This window comes from Geotrypetes seraphini, chromosome 6, assembly GCF_902459505.1.
Source record: "Geotrypetes seraphini chromosome 6, aGeoSer1.1, whole genome shotgun sequence".
Taxonomy (NCBI): Eukaryota; Metazoa; Chordata; class Amphibia; order Gymnophiona; family Dermophiidae; genus Geotrypetes; species Geotrypetes seraphini.
Window position 1 is genome coordinate 29,326,643 of NC_047089.1, and position 17,691 is coordinate 29,344,333.

Here is a 17,691-nt window from a genome sequence, read left to right on the forward strand (position 1 = left end):
AGGGATGGGAGCAAGGGATAGGTATAACACAGTGGGAGGGTCATTGGTGTTCCAGTGCACAAAGGGATGGGAGGGAGGGATAGGTATAATACGGTGGGAGGGTCGGTGGTGTTTCAGTGCACAAAGAGATGGGAGGGAGGGATAGGTATAACATGGAGGAGGGTCATTGGTGTTCCGGTACACAAAGGGAAGGGAGGGAGGGATATGTATAACACGGTGGGAGGGTCGGTGGTGTTCCGGTGCACAAAGGGATGGGAGGGAGGGATAGGTATAACACGGTGGGAGGGTCGGTGGTGTTTCGGTGCACAAAGGGATGAGAGGGAAGGACATGTATAACACGGTGGGAGGGTCATTGGTGTTCCAGTGCACAAAGGGATGGGAGGGAGGGATAGGTATAACACGGTGGGAGGGAGGTATAGGTATAACACGGTGGGAGGGTCGGTGGTGTTTCAGTGCACAAAGAGATGGGAGGGAGGGATAGGTATAACATGGTGAGAGGGTTGGTGGTGTTCCGGTGTACAAAGGGATGGGAGGGAGGGATAGGTATAACACGGTGGGAGGGTCATTGGTGTTCCGGTGCACATAGGGATGGGAGGGAGGGATAGGTATAACACGGTGGGAAGGTCGGTGGTGTTCCGTTGCATAAAGGGATGGGAGGGAGGGATGGGTAGAACACGGTGGGAGGGTCATTGGTGTTCCGGTGCACAAATGGATGGGAGGGAGGGACAGGTAGAACATGGCAAGTGTCAAAAGTAGATACCATATTTCCCCGAAAATAAGCCCTAGTGTCTTTTTTTTGAAGCACAAATTAATATAAGACCCTGCCTTATTTTCAGGGAAACGCCCTGTTTCCCCAAAAATAAAACCTGTGCCGAAAATAAGCCATAGCATGATTTTTAAAGATGCTCCTAATATAAGCCCTACCCCAAAAATAAGCCCTAGCCCTGTTGGGAATCCGCTGAAGAGTATTGTTCCGTTGGGGCTATACTCTCCATACTGAGAACAACGGATGCGATAAGATCGTAGCTAGTACCTCCTTTTTGTTCCCTGCTAGCGATTTGTGCAGCAGATAAGTTTTCAATGTCTTTCTTTATTTTTGAGTTTTGTAAGCTGTTGCAAAGCTGTGGAAATACTTTAAAGCTGTTAAGCCATATTGATACTTGCCTGATAAATATTATTTCAACTCAAGTAAAGAATTAGAAATGAGTGGAGTTTTTTTTTTTAAGACCGAGGATGTGTCTTCATCTTCAAATTATTTTTTGAAGCATATAGAGATATGGTTGGCTATAGGGTAAGCCAGGTGTATACCTGGCAGGGCCTCCGCGTGTGCGGATCACCGGACTTGATGGACCGAAGGTCTGATCCGGAGATGGCGCTTCTTATGTTCTTATATGTCCGGAGGATTAGGTGTTTCTGGTAAATCCAACGTGACGCTGAGGTCTTTTCCTCCACTTTTTTGAATTAATCTGCAGTGGTTTCCCTCATGAGAATCTCGGAGAGGGTGAGATCCAGAAGGCCTTGAGCATGCGCAGATGCTCAAGGCTCAGCAGCAGACCGGCGGCAGGCACTTTTATCACCGGCGGTGCAGGGGTAAGGACAGGGCCAGTCGTGGAAGGGGGGGGGAAGAGGCGATAGCAGCACCGGTGGCCTCGGGTGGAGCATGGGAGTTGGGGTGCGTCCGGTAGGAGTGAGCCAGCACTTGAGAGTCCAAGCAGAGGGGGTAGTGGCATCCGGAGTGGGGGGGGGGGGGGTGCAGCGTCCGGGAGCAGCAGAGCCAACAGTGTCCAGTCGGGCTCTGTGGCAGCGGTGGTGGCGTTTGCTTAGCCAGCACCACTCGCAGTGAGAGGCAGCGAACAGCAGCAGAGGAGGAGAATTGGAGGAGCCGTGTGGATGGGTTTTGTGGCAGAGGCAGCGGTGGAAGCGTCCCTAATGGTAATTAAGTTTTTGGGGATGTGGAACGAATTGTTCAAGTTTACACTAACTCTTATGGGAAAAGTTGCTTTGCTATACGAGTGTTTTGGTTTAAGAGCATGCTTCTGGAACGAATTATGCTCGTAAACCAAGGTACCACTGTACGTTTTCAATTGTCTGATATGAGCAAGAGGTCACTATTAGAGAATTCAGATCTGTATCCCATATTGCAGCTGGAAACGACAGGAGACGATGATTTTTTTTTTTATATTGACAACTGTTGACTGAAAGAAAGGTAAATACAGCCCGCTTGCGTCGAAAGTGCTTTGTCTCTACAAATGTGAACCAATCCACAAGGTAATTAGGTGCAAGGCCGAACAATACCTTATAATAAATGCAATCAGATTTAAATTTCACACGAGCCTCGACGGGCAACCAATGCAATTCATGAAAAAAAAAAAAGGGGGTGATTAAAATAAAGAATTATAAAGAAAGAATTAAAAATAAAAAGGGAGCTATATTAAACGTCATGAATACATAAACATCAGATTCTTCAGAACTGTGGTTGGGATATGACTGAGAGAGTTGCAGGAGCCGTGGAAATAAGCAGGCTAAAACCAAGCGGACAAGATCCGCTATTAGCTCAACTAGGGGCGCTGTTCCTTTAGCTTGTCCACAGCATTTGGTTTCAAGCCAGAACCTTGGAAGGTTAAATTCCACGATCTCTGAATGGAAAAAAAAAAAAAATGCAACGCTCAGAGCAGAGTCTTCAGAGGGCATCGATGGCCCGTTAGCTTTGTTTTCAAAACTGTATCTCTTCTTGCATTATACAATGGCAACGTGTCCTTTTTTTTTTTTTTTGCTCTGTCCAGTAGGGTTTTTAAATGAATACCACATGCACCCGTAAGAACACACAAGGTTGGAACCGCCTCTTCTCCTCATACCGACACCCTTGTAACACAGCTCCAGAGGTTTTTTTTTATTGCTAGCCTGTTTTTGACTTCTCACAGTAACTTCCTCCATTCTTGAGCGAGGAAGCAACCCCCAGGGAAGGCTTAGGCATCTCCACTTGGCAGGGTTTTCTCATTCCCATGAAAGAAAGCGCAGCCATTAAACAACATGGTAACATTCTCATGCATTTCGCTCACTTCCTTACTTGCCCTGATACTGAAGGAAAAAAAAAAAAAGCATGAACAGATAGCTGGAACTGTCCATCTCCTCTGCAGCCAGCACACACTTTACAACAGGGGTCTCAAGCTCAAACCCTTTGCAGGGCCACATTTTGGATTTGTAGGTACTTGGAGGGCTGCAGAAAAAATAGCTAATGTCTTATTAAAGAAATGACAACTCTGCATGAGGTAAAACTCATTATAGTTTATAAATCTTTCCTTCATTGCTTCTGATCATTTCAGCCATGCACTTCTGAAAGCAGTGCAACCTGCAGAAAGTGAAGTTTGGATAGTTTTTCATTTTCTGCAGGTTGCACTGCTTTCAGCTGTGTATAGCTGAAATGATCGGAAGCAATTAAGGAAAGATTTATAAACTATAAAGAGTTTTACCTCATGCAAAATTGTGATTTAGATTCTAATCTAAAGTATCAACTGTAAGAGATAAGATTTTGGTGTAGTCCTCTAGGCTGTTTTGTAGAGGGGCGAATCAATATCCGACTTGTGCCTTAAGTGTCCGGTGGTCACGTCTGCAACCGCCTTTAGCTCTCACTAGAGAATGACACGGTGACAAAATTCATCACCGTTCCCGTCCCCGCGGGAAACCATCTTCATGTCATTCTTTAAGGAGAGAGGGAAGAATCAGAGTATGAATGGCCACAACCACTGACCCACAAGCTTTGCTTTGAAGAATGCTGGTGTAGAAGGACTGAGGTTGAAACGGACACTACAGAATGACAGTCTCTGGTATCCAGAGCAGATATTGTGATGTCATAATGCCTCATTCCACCAGTGCCTAAGAGCCAATCACATCAGTGATGTCACAATGGCTTCATTATCCTTGGCTCACATAAGAATCAGAGTATGAATGGCCACAACCACTGACCCGCAAGCTTTGCTTTGAAGAATGCTGGTGTAGAAGGACTGAGGTTGAAACAGACACTACAGAATGACAGTCTCTGGTATCCAGAGCAGATATTGTGATGTGATAATGCCTCATTCCACCAGTGCCTAAGAACCAATCACATCAGTGATGTCACAATGGCTTCATTATCCTTGGCTCACATAAGCACAGCCACTGACCCGCAAGCTTTGCTTTGAAGAATGCTGATGTAGCAGGATCGAGGTTGAGATAGACACTAGAAAATGACATGGGATTATTTCCCGCGGTTATCCGGTGATGAATTTTGCCACCGTGTCATTCTCTAGCTCTCACCTCCTCCAGCACCGGACACAACTGCCATCTTACATCAGGCAGTCACTGCCAGGAGAGGTGCTGAATTTCACGAGAGTTCACAAGATGACGTACACAGGCACAAGCTGCCCTGCTTCCAATGGTTACCTTACGTTCTGGAACGTTGCCCGTCTCACTTCCGTAACTTCACGCAAGCGACTGCCCTCCCCACTCCACCTCACAATCGCGTACAGTTGCAGGAAAGCGTGAGGTTACGGGAGTGAGACGGGCAACATTCCAGAACAATGGTAACATACCGAGGGCCTCAAAATAGTACCTGGCGGGCTGTGAGTATGAGACCGCTGCTTTACCACAACGAAAAACCTCTCTAATTGTATACGATACACTAGGATTAGACAACAGAAGGCAGAGAGCATTTTGCATTCCCCTAGTCCTAGGGGCACATGCACTGGAATTTATGAGAGGCATCTTCACTTTTTAAGGTCATGTGTTGAATAGGGAATTTACATCCATTCAGGCCCTGAGCCTGCCTTCCGTGAGCCTAAAACTATGTGCAGAGTTTTATAGCCGGGACAGATCTGCTGCCAGACGGAGCAAAACAAACACAGTGCTCTGAAGCTTGTCAGCTTTATTTGTGTGTCTGAAAACTAAAAAGGAATTATCACATCATAAAAAGGCTTATCGGGGAGATTACATTGTAGCATCCTGTCAGAACTGGGATTTGCTTTTACTTAGACTGGAAAAGGGTAGATTTGTAAAACTCAAAAGATAAAGCACAGCTTTGAGGCCCATATGCTCAAAACTCGTCCTGCCTTTAACCATCGACGCTAAACCTGTTTTAACCTGTTTAGCAGCCCAAGTATTTCAGCTATCAGTGCCCAAAATGGCTAATTGCAGTCTGCTGTGGTTTGTAGCAGCCTCTGATAATCGTACGTAAATAGATTTCAACCAGATCATCATAACTAAAATGAGCGCTCTGATCGATGCGCAGGTGATGCACAAAATGAAGCGCCGGGTTTAACGCTCCAAAAACTCCTACAGGTTTGGAGGTGCCCATAGTGTTAAAAAAGCGCCCCAAACAGTAGCTTTTTTTTTATGGGCATGCCGGGATGCCCCCCCCCCTGACGACTGTCCACAACCCCTAAACTAACAAATAAAAAATTGACAGGAGAGAAACCCACTCCTTCATGCCTCGGCCATCTGGACTCCCCCACCCACCCTTGAAATTGAAGATCGGCAGGAGGGATGACCACTCCCTCCTGCCACCGGTGCCCCGCCACAAACCCCAGAACTCCCCCAATTTAGAGGTACGCTGGGGAGAGGTTTCAAGGGGGGGATCAGGGGTTCACAGTGGAGCCCTGGTGGCAGGAGGAAGTGGACATCCCTCCTGCCGATCTTCAATTTAGAGGTACGTGTGGGGTATAGGGGTTTGTGGTGGGACCCTGACGGCAGGAGGGCGTGGACATCCCTCCTGCCGATCTTCAATTTAGAGGTACGTGTGGGGTATGGGGGTTTGTGGTGGGGCCCTGGCGGCAGGAGGGAGTGGACAGCCCTCCTGCCGATCTTCAATTTAGAGGTACATGTGGGGTATGGGGGTTTGTGGTGGGGCCCTGGCGGCAGGAGGGAATGGACATCCCTCCTGCCGATCTTCAATTTAGAGGTATGTGTGGGGTATGGGGGTTTGTGGTGGGGCCCTGGCGGCAGGAGGGAGTGGGCATCCCTCCTGCCGATCTTCAATTTAGAGGTACGTGTGGGGTATGGGGGTTTGTGGTGGGGCCCTGGCGGCAGGAGGGAGTGGACATCCCTCCTGCCGATCTTCAATTTAGAGGTACGTGTGGGGTATGGTGGTTTGTGGTGGGGCCCTGGCGGCAGGAGGGAGTGGACATCCCTCCTGCCGATCTTCAATTTAGAGGTACATGTGGGATATGGGGGTTTGTGGTGGGGCCCTGGCGGCAGGAGGGAGTGGGCATCCCTCCTGCCAATCTTCAATTTAAAGATGGAGGGGATCGGGGGTGGGGAATCTGGGTGGTCGAAGCAGGAGGATGTTGGCTTCCCTCCTGCCAATTTTGTAAGGAAGGGGTCCATCATCGGGGGTGTTCCAGCATGATTTTTTTTGTTTTAATGGGCACAGATGCTGTGTGTGTGTCTGTGTGTAACGCAACCACATCTTCTCTGGCCATTAAAAAGACTACCCTTCTTGCCCCGAAGAGCTGAGGGGAAGGCTGCTTTAGGGCTTTCCTTCCGGGCGCCCGGACAGTCCTCTTAAAAGAGAACATGTCCGGGTTTCCCCCGGACTTATGGTAAACCTAGGTGTGGGGAGTGGGGCCTAGTGGTTAAAGCTGCTGCCTCAGCACCCTGAGGTTGCGAGTTTGTGACTCTGGGCAAGTCATCTGACTTGCCATTGCCCCAGATACATAGGGAAAATACTTAAGATATGTGATTACTATTCAATATATTGTAAACTGCTTTGAGTGAAGCTTTTTGCGAAAAGGTGTTTAATAAATCCCAATAAATAAATACGGGACAGGGGAGAAAGATGCTGGAGGGGAAGGGTGATAGATGCTGGAAACCAGAGGGAGAATAGGGAAGGATAGATATAGATATAGAGGCACAGAATGGAGGGAGAGAGAGGGGCGCGTTGGGACTCGGGAGGGCGCACAACCTTCAGACAAACGATGGAAAGAGGGAGGGGGCTTGAACTTGGGACACAGAATGAAGGAAGGAGGGAAGGGAGCATGAGCCATAGGATGGAAGAATGGAGGGAGGGAGTAGAAAGGGAGAATTGAGTGTCTGAGAGAGGGAAAGAGAAATGGTGCACAAGGGGAGATGAAGAAAGAGGAGAATTGTTGAGCATAGGGTAAGGAGAGAGAATTATTGGAGAGGAGTGAGGTAGAGATGCATGGGGAAGAAAAAGTAATGTTGGATGTGGTGATGGAGAGGGAACAGTGGGATGGATGGAAAGAGGAAAAAACAAAAGGAATTGACCCCAAGATATCCACAGAGAAGAAAATCCAGAGAAAACCAAAAAAAGCCCCAAAAAACTCTGTGGAGTGACGATGTTCCTAAATGGACTTTATTTGAAAGAGTCAAAGTTCCAAAATTACCACATCCTCTGGCAAAAGCGTTTCGACAAAAAGTCTTCTTCAGGGGTCCCTGGGGGTCCTATAAAGGTGAATACGTGGGAAACAATTGTGTGGTGAACCGGAAGTGAGACACTGCTTGTGTTTGCAATAAAAAGGCCCCTGAAGAAGACTTTTTGTCGAAACGCGGACCGTGTTGGGTCCTGTATCCCTAGCGCACTAGGTCCTTTAAGGCTTTTATGTGGATAACCTATTTTTATGTGGATGAAATTATTTTTGTGGATGATTTTGGTGTAACTTTGGAACTTTGACTCTTTCAAATAAAGTCCATTTAGGAACATTGTTACTCCATGGATGGAAAGGGATGCAAGAGGGGCCTCAAGAAGGTGGGAAGAATACTAGGATCCGAGTTTAAAAAACAGAACCCTTTCTTAACCTGGGGACTGCCTGTACTAAGAAAGCACAGGTTACTACTTCTGCGATAAACTAATGCATGGTAAAAACCACCAGTTTTTACCATGCTTTAATTACTACCCTCCAAATCAATTAATATGATAAGAACAAACATAAGAAATGCCTTCACCGGATCAGACCTTAGGTCCATCTAGTTCGGTGACATGCACACGCGGAGGCTAAGCTAGGTGTTTCCTGATGAAGACCTTGATTGCCCGTATCCCTCAATGTAATTTGCAAGAAGGTGTGAATCCTAGAATGGTGGTCTCCGTCACAACCTCCTCCGGGAGAGCATTCCAAGCGTCCACCACTCGCTGTGTGAAACAGAACTTCCTGACATTTGTCCTGGGCCTGTGGCCCCTCAGTTTCAGTCCATGACCTCTTGTCCGAGTCACATTTGACAATGTGAATAACGATGCTTCTTGCTCTAGCTGGTTTGGTGGCCTTCGGTAAGTTTCTTGTCCAGATGGGAGATGAAGGTTATACGTAGGTAAGATCAGGTTTCATTCTTGTTCAAAGCACTAATCAGCAAGATGTGAATGTGACTTAGACACTGCAGCACCTCCAAATTTACATATGCAAAAATGAGCCAGCATGCATTTGCAAACAAGATTACAGATGCCATCCATTGACGCATCAAAACTCATCGCCTGCTTCTTTCTGAAGGCTAATAACTTCCAATTAGCAAATCCCACCTGAGTTTTTCTCCAATCTGACACAAAGTAATTGTGACAGAAATGATAAACATTGCAGTTTCGTTTAACTGAAGTTTTAGCCACTGAAGCCATGTTCAAATGCTTTTTATGGCCTCCAGACTGGTGAAACAATTATCTGTTCTGGCTGAAAGAACCTGTAGTAATTGTTTGAACGCTGTTGTTTTCTGTCTTGTTACAAGGCATTACAACTGACTGTAGCTAAATATTTGGAAGTGTACAGCATGCTATAAAAGCTTTCTTTATTAACTTGTATTTTACCAGAAATAAATATGTTTTCTGTTGAAGACAAATGGGCTGATGTATTCAGACCACGGGAGACAGGCTGGCTAACTGCTGATATCAAAGCAGGGCCATTTCCAGTGGCCACCACTGAAGTATAGATGCACCTTCTTGTCCAGTTTGTCTGTCTTGACTAGATTGTAAGCTCTTTTGAGCAGGGACTGTCTCTTCTGTGTTTTGATGTACAGCGCTGCGTATGTCCAGTAATTCTATAGAAATGATTATTAGTAGTAAGAACATAAGAATAGCCTTACTGGGTCAGACCAATGGTCCATCAAGCCCAATAGACCGTTCTCACGGTGGCCAATTCAGGTCACTAACACCTGGCCAAAACCCAAGGAGTAGCAATATTCCATGTTACCGATCCAGGGCAAGCAGAGGCTTCCCCCATGTCTTAATAACAAACCGTGGACTTTTCCTCCAGGAATTTGTCCAAACCTTTCTTAAAACCAGCTACGCTATCCACTCTTACCATATCCTCTGGCAAATGCGCTCCAGAACTTAACTATTCTCTGAGTGAAAAACTATTTCCTCCTATTGGGTTTTAAAAGTATTTCCCTGTAACTTCATCGCGTGTCCCCCTAGTCTATGTAATTTTTGACGGAGTGAAAAATTCGATCCACTTGTACCCGTTCTACTCCATTCAGGATTTTGTAGACTTCAATCATATCTCCCCTCAGCCGTCTCTTTTCCAAGCTGACGAGCCCTAATCTTTTTAGTCTTTCCTCATACGAGTAGAATATCCGGCTTATTTTTGGCTGGCTCAAATTTAGCCAGCTGAGTCAATTTTAAGCGCTAGCCGGCTAAGTTATAAAGGCCAAAAATGGACCTTCTTTTTGCGCAGCCCGATTTGGACGTTAAACTTGGCCAGTCGGCGCTTAAAATTGGCGGTTATTGTGCGAGACAGCTGGTCAACTTTTCGCCACTAACTGCTATTCAGTAGAGCAAGCTAGCTATCTCCCACCTAATATTTAACCAGTTAGGAGCTATTCCTGACAGGTTAAATAGCACTGAATATTGATTGGAAAGGGTCTAGTGCAGTGGTCTTCACTAATTTTTAAGTCATCACCACTTTGGACCAAAATGAGCTAAAGGAAAGCCACCACATATCTTCCCATGCAAGGCTGTGACTCTGCCAACCAGTGTGTGCCAATGTTAACTGCCCCACCAGCCCACCTTCAAACTTTTTATTAAGGGTATCCTCAAGGATACTGGCATTTTAAAATGCATTCTTTTCATCTATTCCAGGGGTAGGGAACTCTGGTCCTCGAGAGCCGTATTCCAGTCGGGTTTTCAGGATTTCCCCAATGAATATGTATTGAGAGCAGTGCATGCAAATAGATCTCATGTATATTCATTGGGGAAATCCTGAAAATCTGACTGGAATCATACGGCTCTCGAGGACCGGAGTTCCCTACCCCTGATCTATTCAGAAATACCTTATTCTTCAAGCAGGCAGCTTTTTCCCCCACGAGCTCGTGTAGAGAGGCAAAGAGTAGCAGATAAAAAGTCAGAATGATTATGAGGGTCATACTTCCAGAATTTCCCCAAGCACGCTCATTTCAGGATGGCAGTAAACAACACACTGGCGCAGCGGGGGTGGGAGGCGCCCGGGGGCAGTACCCCCCTCCCCCGCCGCACGCCCCTTCCCTTCCCCAGTGCCTGTTTAGCTTCCCCGGTGCGAGCAGCATCTCCAACCCGCTGCCCGCGCCAGCCTCAGCTCTCCCTCCGACATCACTCCCTAGCCGCGGGACCCGGAAGCAACGTCAGAGGGAAGTGTCGAGGCCGGCACGACGTTGAGGCTTCTGCTCACGCCGGCAAAGAGTAGGGGTATTGTGGGAGGAGTGGGAAGGAGCGGGGAGCGGAGATGTGCTGGTGCTTGGGGTGGCCCGCTTCCCCCATCCCCTCACTAAGCCATTGCACATACAGTATATCATCAAAAACCTACAGTATTTGGGGCCCAAACACGTCAGGTTTACCTGCTGCTGCTGTGAAACAGGATATTGCAACCTCGAAACCGGCTGGTTTTGCTGCAGTTTCTGGAGCATCAGCTTCTGTTGCATTGATAAGGGCATAAGGGGGGGCCTCTGAAGCAGCTGGCTCTGCAGAGGCTGCGGGAGATGCTGCGGTTGGCCTGCCCTGGAAGGTTGTTGCTGCGGTGTATAGTGCAGAACAGAAGGCTTATTTTGGGTGCTCAGACCCGGAGGAGTCTGCTTTTTTGGCTCCAGGTTGAAATGAAACAAAGGCTTGGCGCCGCTGTGATGAAGTTCTAACGGTGCGTAAGTGTTGCTCATAAAACCTCGGTTCATGTCATGCGCCTTCTGCTGTATTATTACATCAATATGATTATTCTGCGGGTTGGAGCTAGGCTTATAGAGGTAGTTAGTTAGACCTTTTGGCTGGCTGCCATTTACCGGTAGACCCGACAGAGTTGGACTTTGGGGGTCAAACTGCTGCTGTCGAAAGGAAGGGCTCGGAACCTTCTCCCGCCCAAATGACCTGGAGGAAGGCCCCGACGTTGGCAACGCTGGCCAATTCGACGGCTGATTCTGTTGGTGCTGCTGGACCATGGCGTGCTGCTGGCGATGGGCTGCTATTTGCTTCAGCTGCTCGGCGTGCGATATTTCCTGCCAGCCGGAAAGAGGGCAGCTCGAGCCGGAAGAGACCGGGAGTGGGGTTTGAGTTTGAGGCGCCGAAGTTACCGGTGAAGGGGCAGACATCGCAGCGCCGGGCATGGGATAAGACGGCCCCGCGGAAGACGGCCTTATCTGTGGCGAACCAACCGGGGTCTGATTTAAACCAGGCGAGTATTCCGTTTTTATTGCAGTTTTTTCTAAGAGTAAAGACGGCCTGGACGGGTTTCTCTGATTTTGGGGTCCAACGTCCACACTGAAAGGCTCATCTTGTTTTATGGTGATATTTATCATATTCTGGAGCTCAAGGTCACTCATCGGCGACACTGATATACTAGTAAGTTCATTAAACAACTCCTGAAGTTCTGGATCCATCATATCATCATATCTGTTAGAGAACAGAGTTTCTTGAGATATATGCCCATCCGAGTGTTTGCTGCAAGACATGGTTTCTCCTGGTTCTTTTTTTATGTCTTTTAAAGTCATATTGAAGATGTCATTGTCATCGCTGTGAACCATATTTGTTGCACCACTGGTCTTTGTATGAAGCTCTTGTCTCATTGGAATGGCCCTTGGCTGGTTTCGTCGATTGCTAACATGCTGTCCATTTGGTTCTATGGAAAGATTGTTATTCAGTCTCATCCTTTTGATATCCAGGGAAGAGCCATCAGAAATGCAGCTGGGATTTTCACTGGTGGGTGACAGGCCTACCACTAGCTTTCTCTTCAAGGAGCCCTGGAGCTGAAAGGAGCAAAAAAAAAAAAAAAGTTATTAGATCAATTTGTCTTGACGCACAAGAAAAATCTAGAAAACATGCCAAGTATGTCAAAAGTAAAGGAAACTGTCAACTAAAATTGTGCTTTCACCTGAAAATCTAAAAATTTTGAATCTTAAACTATGTGGCTTGTAAAGGGTACCAGCTAGACAATGACATGGAGACAAATTTTCCCCCCTCCCCACGGGGAGTCATTTTCCCGTCCTGTCCCCGCAAGTTCTTTTCCTGTCCCTGCCCCATTCCTGCAAGCTCCGTCCTCATCTGCACAAGCCTCAAACACTTTCAAATCATAAGTAGCAACATTCTAGAGCTCAGATTGTGATGTCATAATGCATCATTCCACCAATGCCTAAGCTCCGTCCTCATCTGCACAAGCCTCAAACACTTTAAAATCATAAGTAGCAACATTCTAGAGCTCAGATTGTGATGTCATAATGCCTCATTCCACCAATGCCTAAGCTCCGTCCTCATCTGCACAAGCCTCAAACACTTTAAAATCATAAGTGTTCAAGACTTGTGCGGTTAAGGCAGAGCTTACAGGAATGGGGCAGGGACTGGGACAAAACTCACAGGGACGGGGAAATTGAGTTCCTGCGGGGAGGGGGACAAATCTGTCCCCTTGTCATTCTCTAGTACCACCTACTGGACTCCCCATGACCCTTGAGGTCCCCATCAAAAAGCCCTAATCACTGAAAGTCACATTAGGGGATTTGCATAGTAAAGACATACAAAACATGCATTTATATATTTTGTATCTCATTATTTCGTAACACGTGGCGACTTAAATATCACCTCGCTCTCGGGGTCTTTTATTAAGGCGCGCTAGCCGATTTAGCGCGTGCTAAATGCTAACACGTTCATAGAATATAATAGGTTAGCGCGCGCCAAATTGGTTAGCTTGCATTAAATTGGCAAGCGCACCTTAATAAAAGACCCCTTATATTGCAAAAGAAGTGTTAGGGCTATTTAAGTTGTGATAAGGACCAATAACCGTGACTTAAAGCCCTTACGCTGCTTGATGAATTCCCCCCCTCCCCCCCCTATTTTTAAAAGCTTGAGAAATTTCATATAATCTTGTTCCTACCCTGTTTCCCTGAAAATAAGACCTACCCTGAAAATAAGCCCTAGTTGAAGTGCTGGATTTGCCGGCAGCAGCGCTTTCCCGCGCAGCCGAACCCCCGCGGACCCTTCCATCTCTCCCATCTGAACCCCGCCGACCGCAAGACTGACATACCTTCTTCCAAACATCAGCATCGGCAGCAATCTAAACAGGCTGCTTCGCGAGTTTGCGGCCTTCTCCCGCCGGGGGCATTCCTCTGCCGCATCACTGATGATGTCATCAGCAACGCGGCACATGGAACGCCCCGGTGGGAGAAAGCCGCGAACTCGTGATGCAGCCTGTTTAGATTGCTGCCGTTTGGAAGAAGGTATGTCGGTCTCACAGTCGGCGGGGTTCGGATGAGAGAGATGAAAGGGTCCTCAGGGGTTTGGCTGCGGGATGGGAGGGAGGGCTAGAAAGATGCTGCCCGGGGGAGGGAAGGATAGAAAGACACTGCAGATGGAAGGCACAAGGGGATGGGTGAGAGGAGAGGAGAGGAATGATGCTGCACATGTGGGGGAGAGAAAGGAAAAAGGAAGAATTGGGGTGGAGGAGAGGAAAGGGCGAGATGATCATTGTAAATGAAAAAAAATAAAACCTACCCTGAAAATAAGACCTAGTGCGTTTTTTGGGCCCCAAATTAATATAATAATAATAATAATTTATTTCTTATATACCGCTATACCGTGAGGTTCGAAGCGGTTTACAATAAAGATACGTTTAATTCAGTACATGGGATGCAAGTGGTTTACATGAAAGATTCAGTGTCTTATTTTCAGGGTATCTAAACAACAATGATAAAAAATTCTAAAATCAGTCTCCTTTCTAACATTAACGTAAATTCTGTAGCAGAAAAACCCCCCAATCTTATTCTAATGAAAAGATCAACAAAATTATAAAGAAATAGGTTGCAAATATCAAAGGCAAAGTTCTTGATACTGGGCCCAACAGAAAAGTTGAACATATACTGACATTAAGTGACTTGTTTTAAATATAATAAGCTACCTTGTCCAGGCATAACCTTGTAAAGAGTGGGGTATAAATTTGCAGTTGAATTAATTTTAAATTAGGACAGTTTCAAAAGACTTTACTAAAGCCTTGAACAAAGTTCTGATGCTGCTGAAGTTTTGGAAGGAACTGAGTGCGACCTTGAAATGAGTCATAAGCAATGACAGAATTTAATGACAGAAATAACCCCCCCACACACACACACACACAAAAAACAAATGGACCATGCACTATCTGTAGTAGTGGAACCTGCTTCCATAAAGTGTTTATAACAGAAAAGAGCAACCATTAGTTGTCCATTGCTGGATCATTCAAGGTCAGCTTGACATTTCTAGTTGATAACACAAAGATGTTTCTTAGTAAGTTACTGGGACACACTAAAAAGGGGAAATATGAAAATGCAAAAATAAAATACAGTATAGGCTAATTTCTTCCCTTTCAGAGAAAAACACTCCTAAGAGTCTCTCATCAGCGGGAAAATCTATTGTATAATTGGACATGCAGAGGGAAATGAGTCAGTTTGTAATCCAGGCTCTGGCTGCAAACGCAAACTGCACTGTTATAATTAAGATACTTAGCTTTTAATGTGTGCAGGTGATAGGTCAGGTGAAATAGAGCACAGGGACTCCCATTCTGATCAGCTCCAGGGACTTCGAAGAGAGGCAGAGAGTTAGAAACATAGGACATGAACTCACTAAGACCCCGTCACATAATCTGGTGTGAGTCTGGATGCAGGTGTGTTTATACGCTTTAAGTTTATTGATTTCTTGATATACCGCCTATTATATTTACCTAAATGGTTTATGATAAAATACTGGAAATAAGTAAAAACAGTATTACAAGGGATTACCGTATTTCCCCATATATAGGCCGCGGCCTATACATGGGTTTTACAAACCTGTGTATGGGGTGCAGCCTAGTTAAATGGGGCAGCCTATATAAAAACTTTTAAGCATTCCCCCCCACCTTCGGTACCTTTTTCGGAGCCCTCTGGATGGATAATCTCCAGCGGTGCAGGGCAGCTGCGATCTCTTTGGCATCCGGCCTGCCTCCACACCGCTTGCTGAGTGACTGACGTCAGTTCTCGCGAGTCCTGCGTGAGCTGATGTCGGCCATTCAGCAGGTGGTGCGGGGGAAGGCTGGATGCAGAAGAGATCGCAGCTGCCCCGCACCGCTGGAGATTCGGCGCCCGCCATCCAGGGGGGCCCCGAGAAAAGTACCATGGGGGGGGAGTTTTAAAAGGCAGGGGAGGTACCGGAAGATAAGTGGGTGCAGCCTATGCAGAGGGGCAGGCCTATATGCGGGGAAATACGGTAATAAACACTACATAAATAACTGACATGACAGGGGGATCAGGGCAAGTACTTGATTACAATGAGTTAAAAAAAAAAAGAGGAGGGGAAAGGAAAAACATAACATAAAATCAAGTTATAGACCGCAAAACCGTAAGGATCTACGTGGTTTACAAAAGAAGTAAGGGGAGGTAGGGAAAAAGGAAAAGGCCGTTAGCCTCCAAAAAGAGGAAGATTCTCACGCCTCGAATGCAAATGCCCCAAATAACAAAAGCATACAATAAGCACTATATGCTCTGTGTTCTGGGTGATGGTTGCTATAGTCAACCAGAAAGCACAAAAGTTTTGGAAAAAGCATGTCCACAAGCTGGGGGGAAAATGCATATGTTTTCCCATCTCTGGGATGAACACGTCGAGCAGTGTCTGTTTAATACACTACTGATAAGAAGATATGCAGAAAAAAAAATCTGTTTTCTTGTACCAGCCCGAGAAATCTCTCTCTAGAGCAGAAATATGCAGAGAGAAGAAAAAAAGGAAAAGGAAAAAAAAAAGTAGTTATTCCAATTTCTAACTTAGGCCCCAGATCCGACTTTCACTAAACTAGCCATGATTGTTCCATCCTGCATCAGCTTGCAGCTCTGTCTTTACATGTCTCATTCCCCTATATGGAAGCCCAGAAGATCTAGAGGAGAGAATGACATGGAGAGCAAATTCATCACTGTTTCCATCTCCGCGGGAAACCATCTCCATGTCATTCTTTAAGGAGCGAGGGGAGAATCAGGGTATGACTGGGCCCAACCACTGACCCTCCAAGTCTTTAAGAATGTTGGAGTAGAAGGACTGAGGTTGAGATAGACACTAAAGAATGACACTGGGACAGACTGAAGGTCCATAAAGTCCAGTATCCTGTTTCTAGCAGTGGCCAACCCAGGTCACAAGTATCAGGCAGAAACCCACAGAGTAGCAACATTCCAGAGTTGAGATTGTGATGTCATAAAGCCTTATTACACCAATGCCTAAGAGCCATTCTCATCAGTGATGTCACAAAGGCTTCATTATTCTATACTTGGCTCACATAAGAATCAGAGTATGAATGGGCTCAGCCACTGACCCTCAAGCCTTGCATTGAAGAATGCTGGTGTAGAAGGACTGAGGTTGAGATAGACACTAAAGAATGACACTGGGACAGACCGAAGGTCCATCAAGTCCAGTATCCTGTTTCTAGCAGTGGCCAACCCAGGTCACAAGTACCAGGCAGAAACCCAAAGAGTAGCAACATTCCAGAGTTGAGATTGTGATGTCATAAAGCCTCATTCCACCAATGCCTAAGAGCCAATCTCATCAGTGATGTCACAAAGGCAGAGTATGAATGGGCTCAGCCACTGACCCTCAAGCCTTGCATTGAAGAATGCTGGTGTAGAAGAACTGAGGTTGAGAGAGACACTAAAGACACTGGATGGTTTCCCGCGGTTATCCGTGGGGACGGGAACGGTGATGAATTTTCTTACTGTGTCATTCTCTAATCTAGAGAAGTGGTCTCCAACACGCAGCACCCCCCAAACTCCTCCACTGCAGTCCCTTCAAACGACTGGCTGAAATGTTCTTCAAATCCTGTAAATGTGCTAATTTCAATCTTGCCTACTCACTGCAGTAACTTCAAACAATCTCTTAAGCATGGTAACTAATAATAATAATAACTTTTTTTTTTCTATACCACCATAGGCAAAATGACTTCTAGGCGGTTCACATAGAAAGAAGGCTGGACAATCAGCGAATTACAGAATGCATGAAGAAAGATGTTGCATAATAAATTGGAGAACATGGGGAAAAAATACATGAGAGAAGAAAGATGTTACATAATTCGTTGGGGTTATATGGGGAAAGAATACCTGAGAGAGGTCACCTGATTAAGCAAGGAATTTGTCAAATAGAGCGGTTTTAATTGATTTTCGGAATGTGTTGTAGGTCTGTCTGGCTTTATTTATCTGGTTTCCCAGCCAGGTATGGTACTCAGGTGTTTCCAATTTTGGACTTAGCTACTGTTGACGGTTCATAGACAACCCCGCGAAAGACAAAGGCGCGTG

General features: G+C 46.2%; 1 protein-coding gene across 1 annotated transcript in view; it reads right to left on the reverse strand.

Annotated features, from left to right (window-relative positions):
- The window catches only part of MAML2 (mastermind like transcriptional coactivator 2), a 200,556-nt gene that overhangs the window by 40,754 nt on the left and 142,111 nt on the right, over positions 1 to 17,691 (reverse strand). The window contains exon 2 of the mRNA XM_033948935.1: positions 10,780 to 12,174. Within this exon, the coding sequence (XP_033804826.1) occupies positions 10,780 to 12,174 (1,395 nt within the window). The remainder of the gene's footprint in view (positions 1 to 10,779; positions 12,175 to 17,691) is intronic.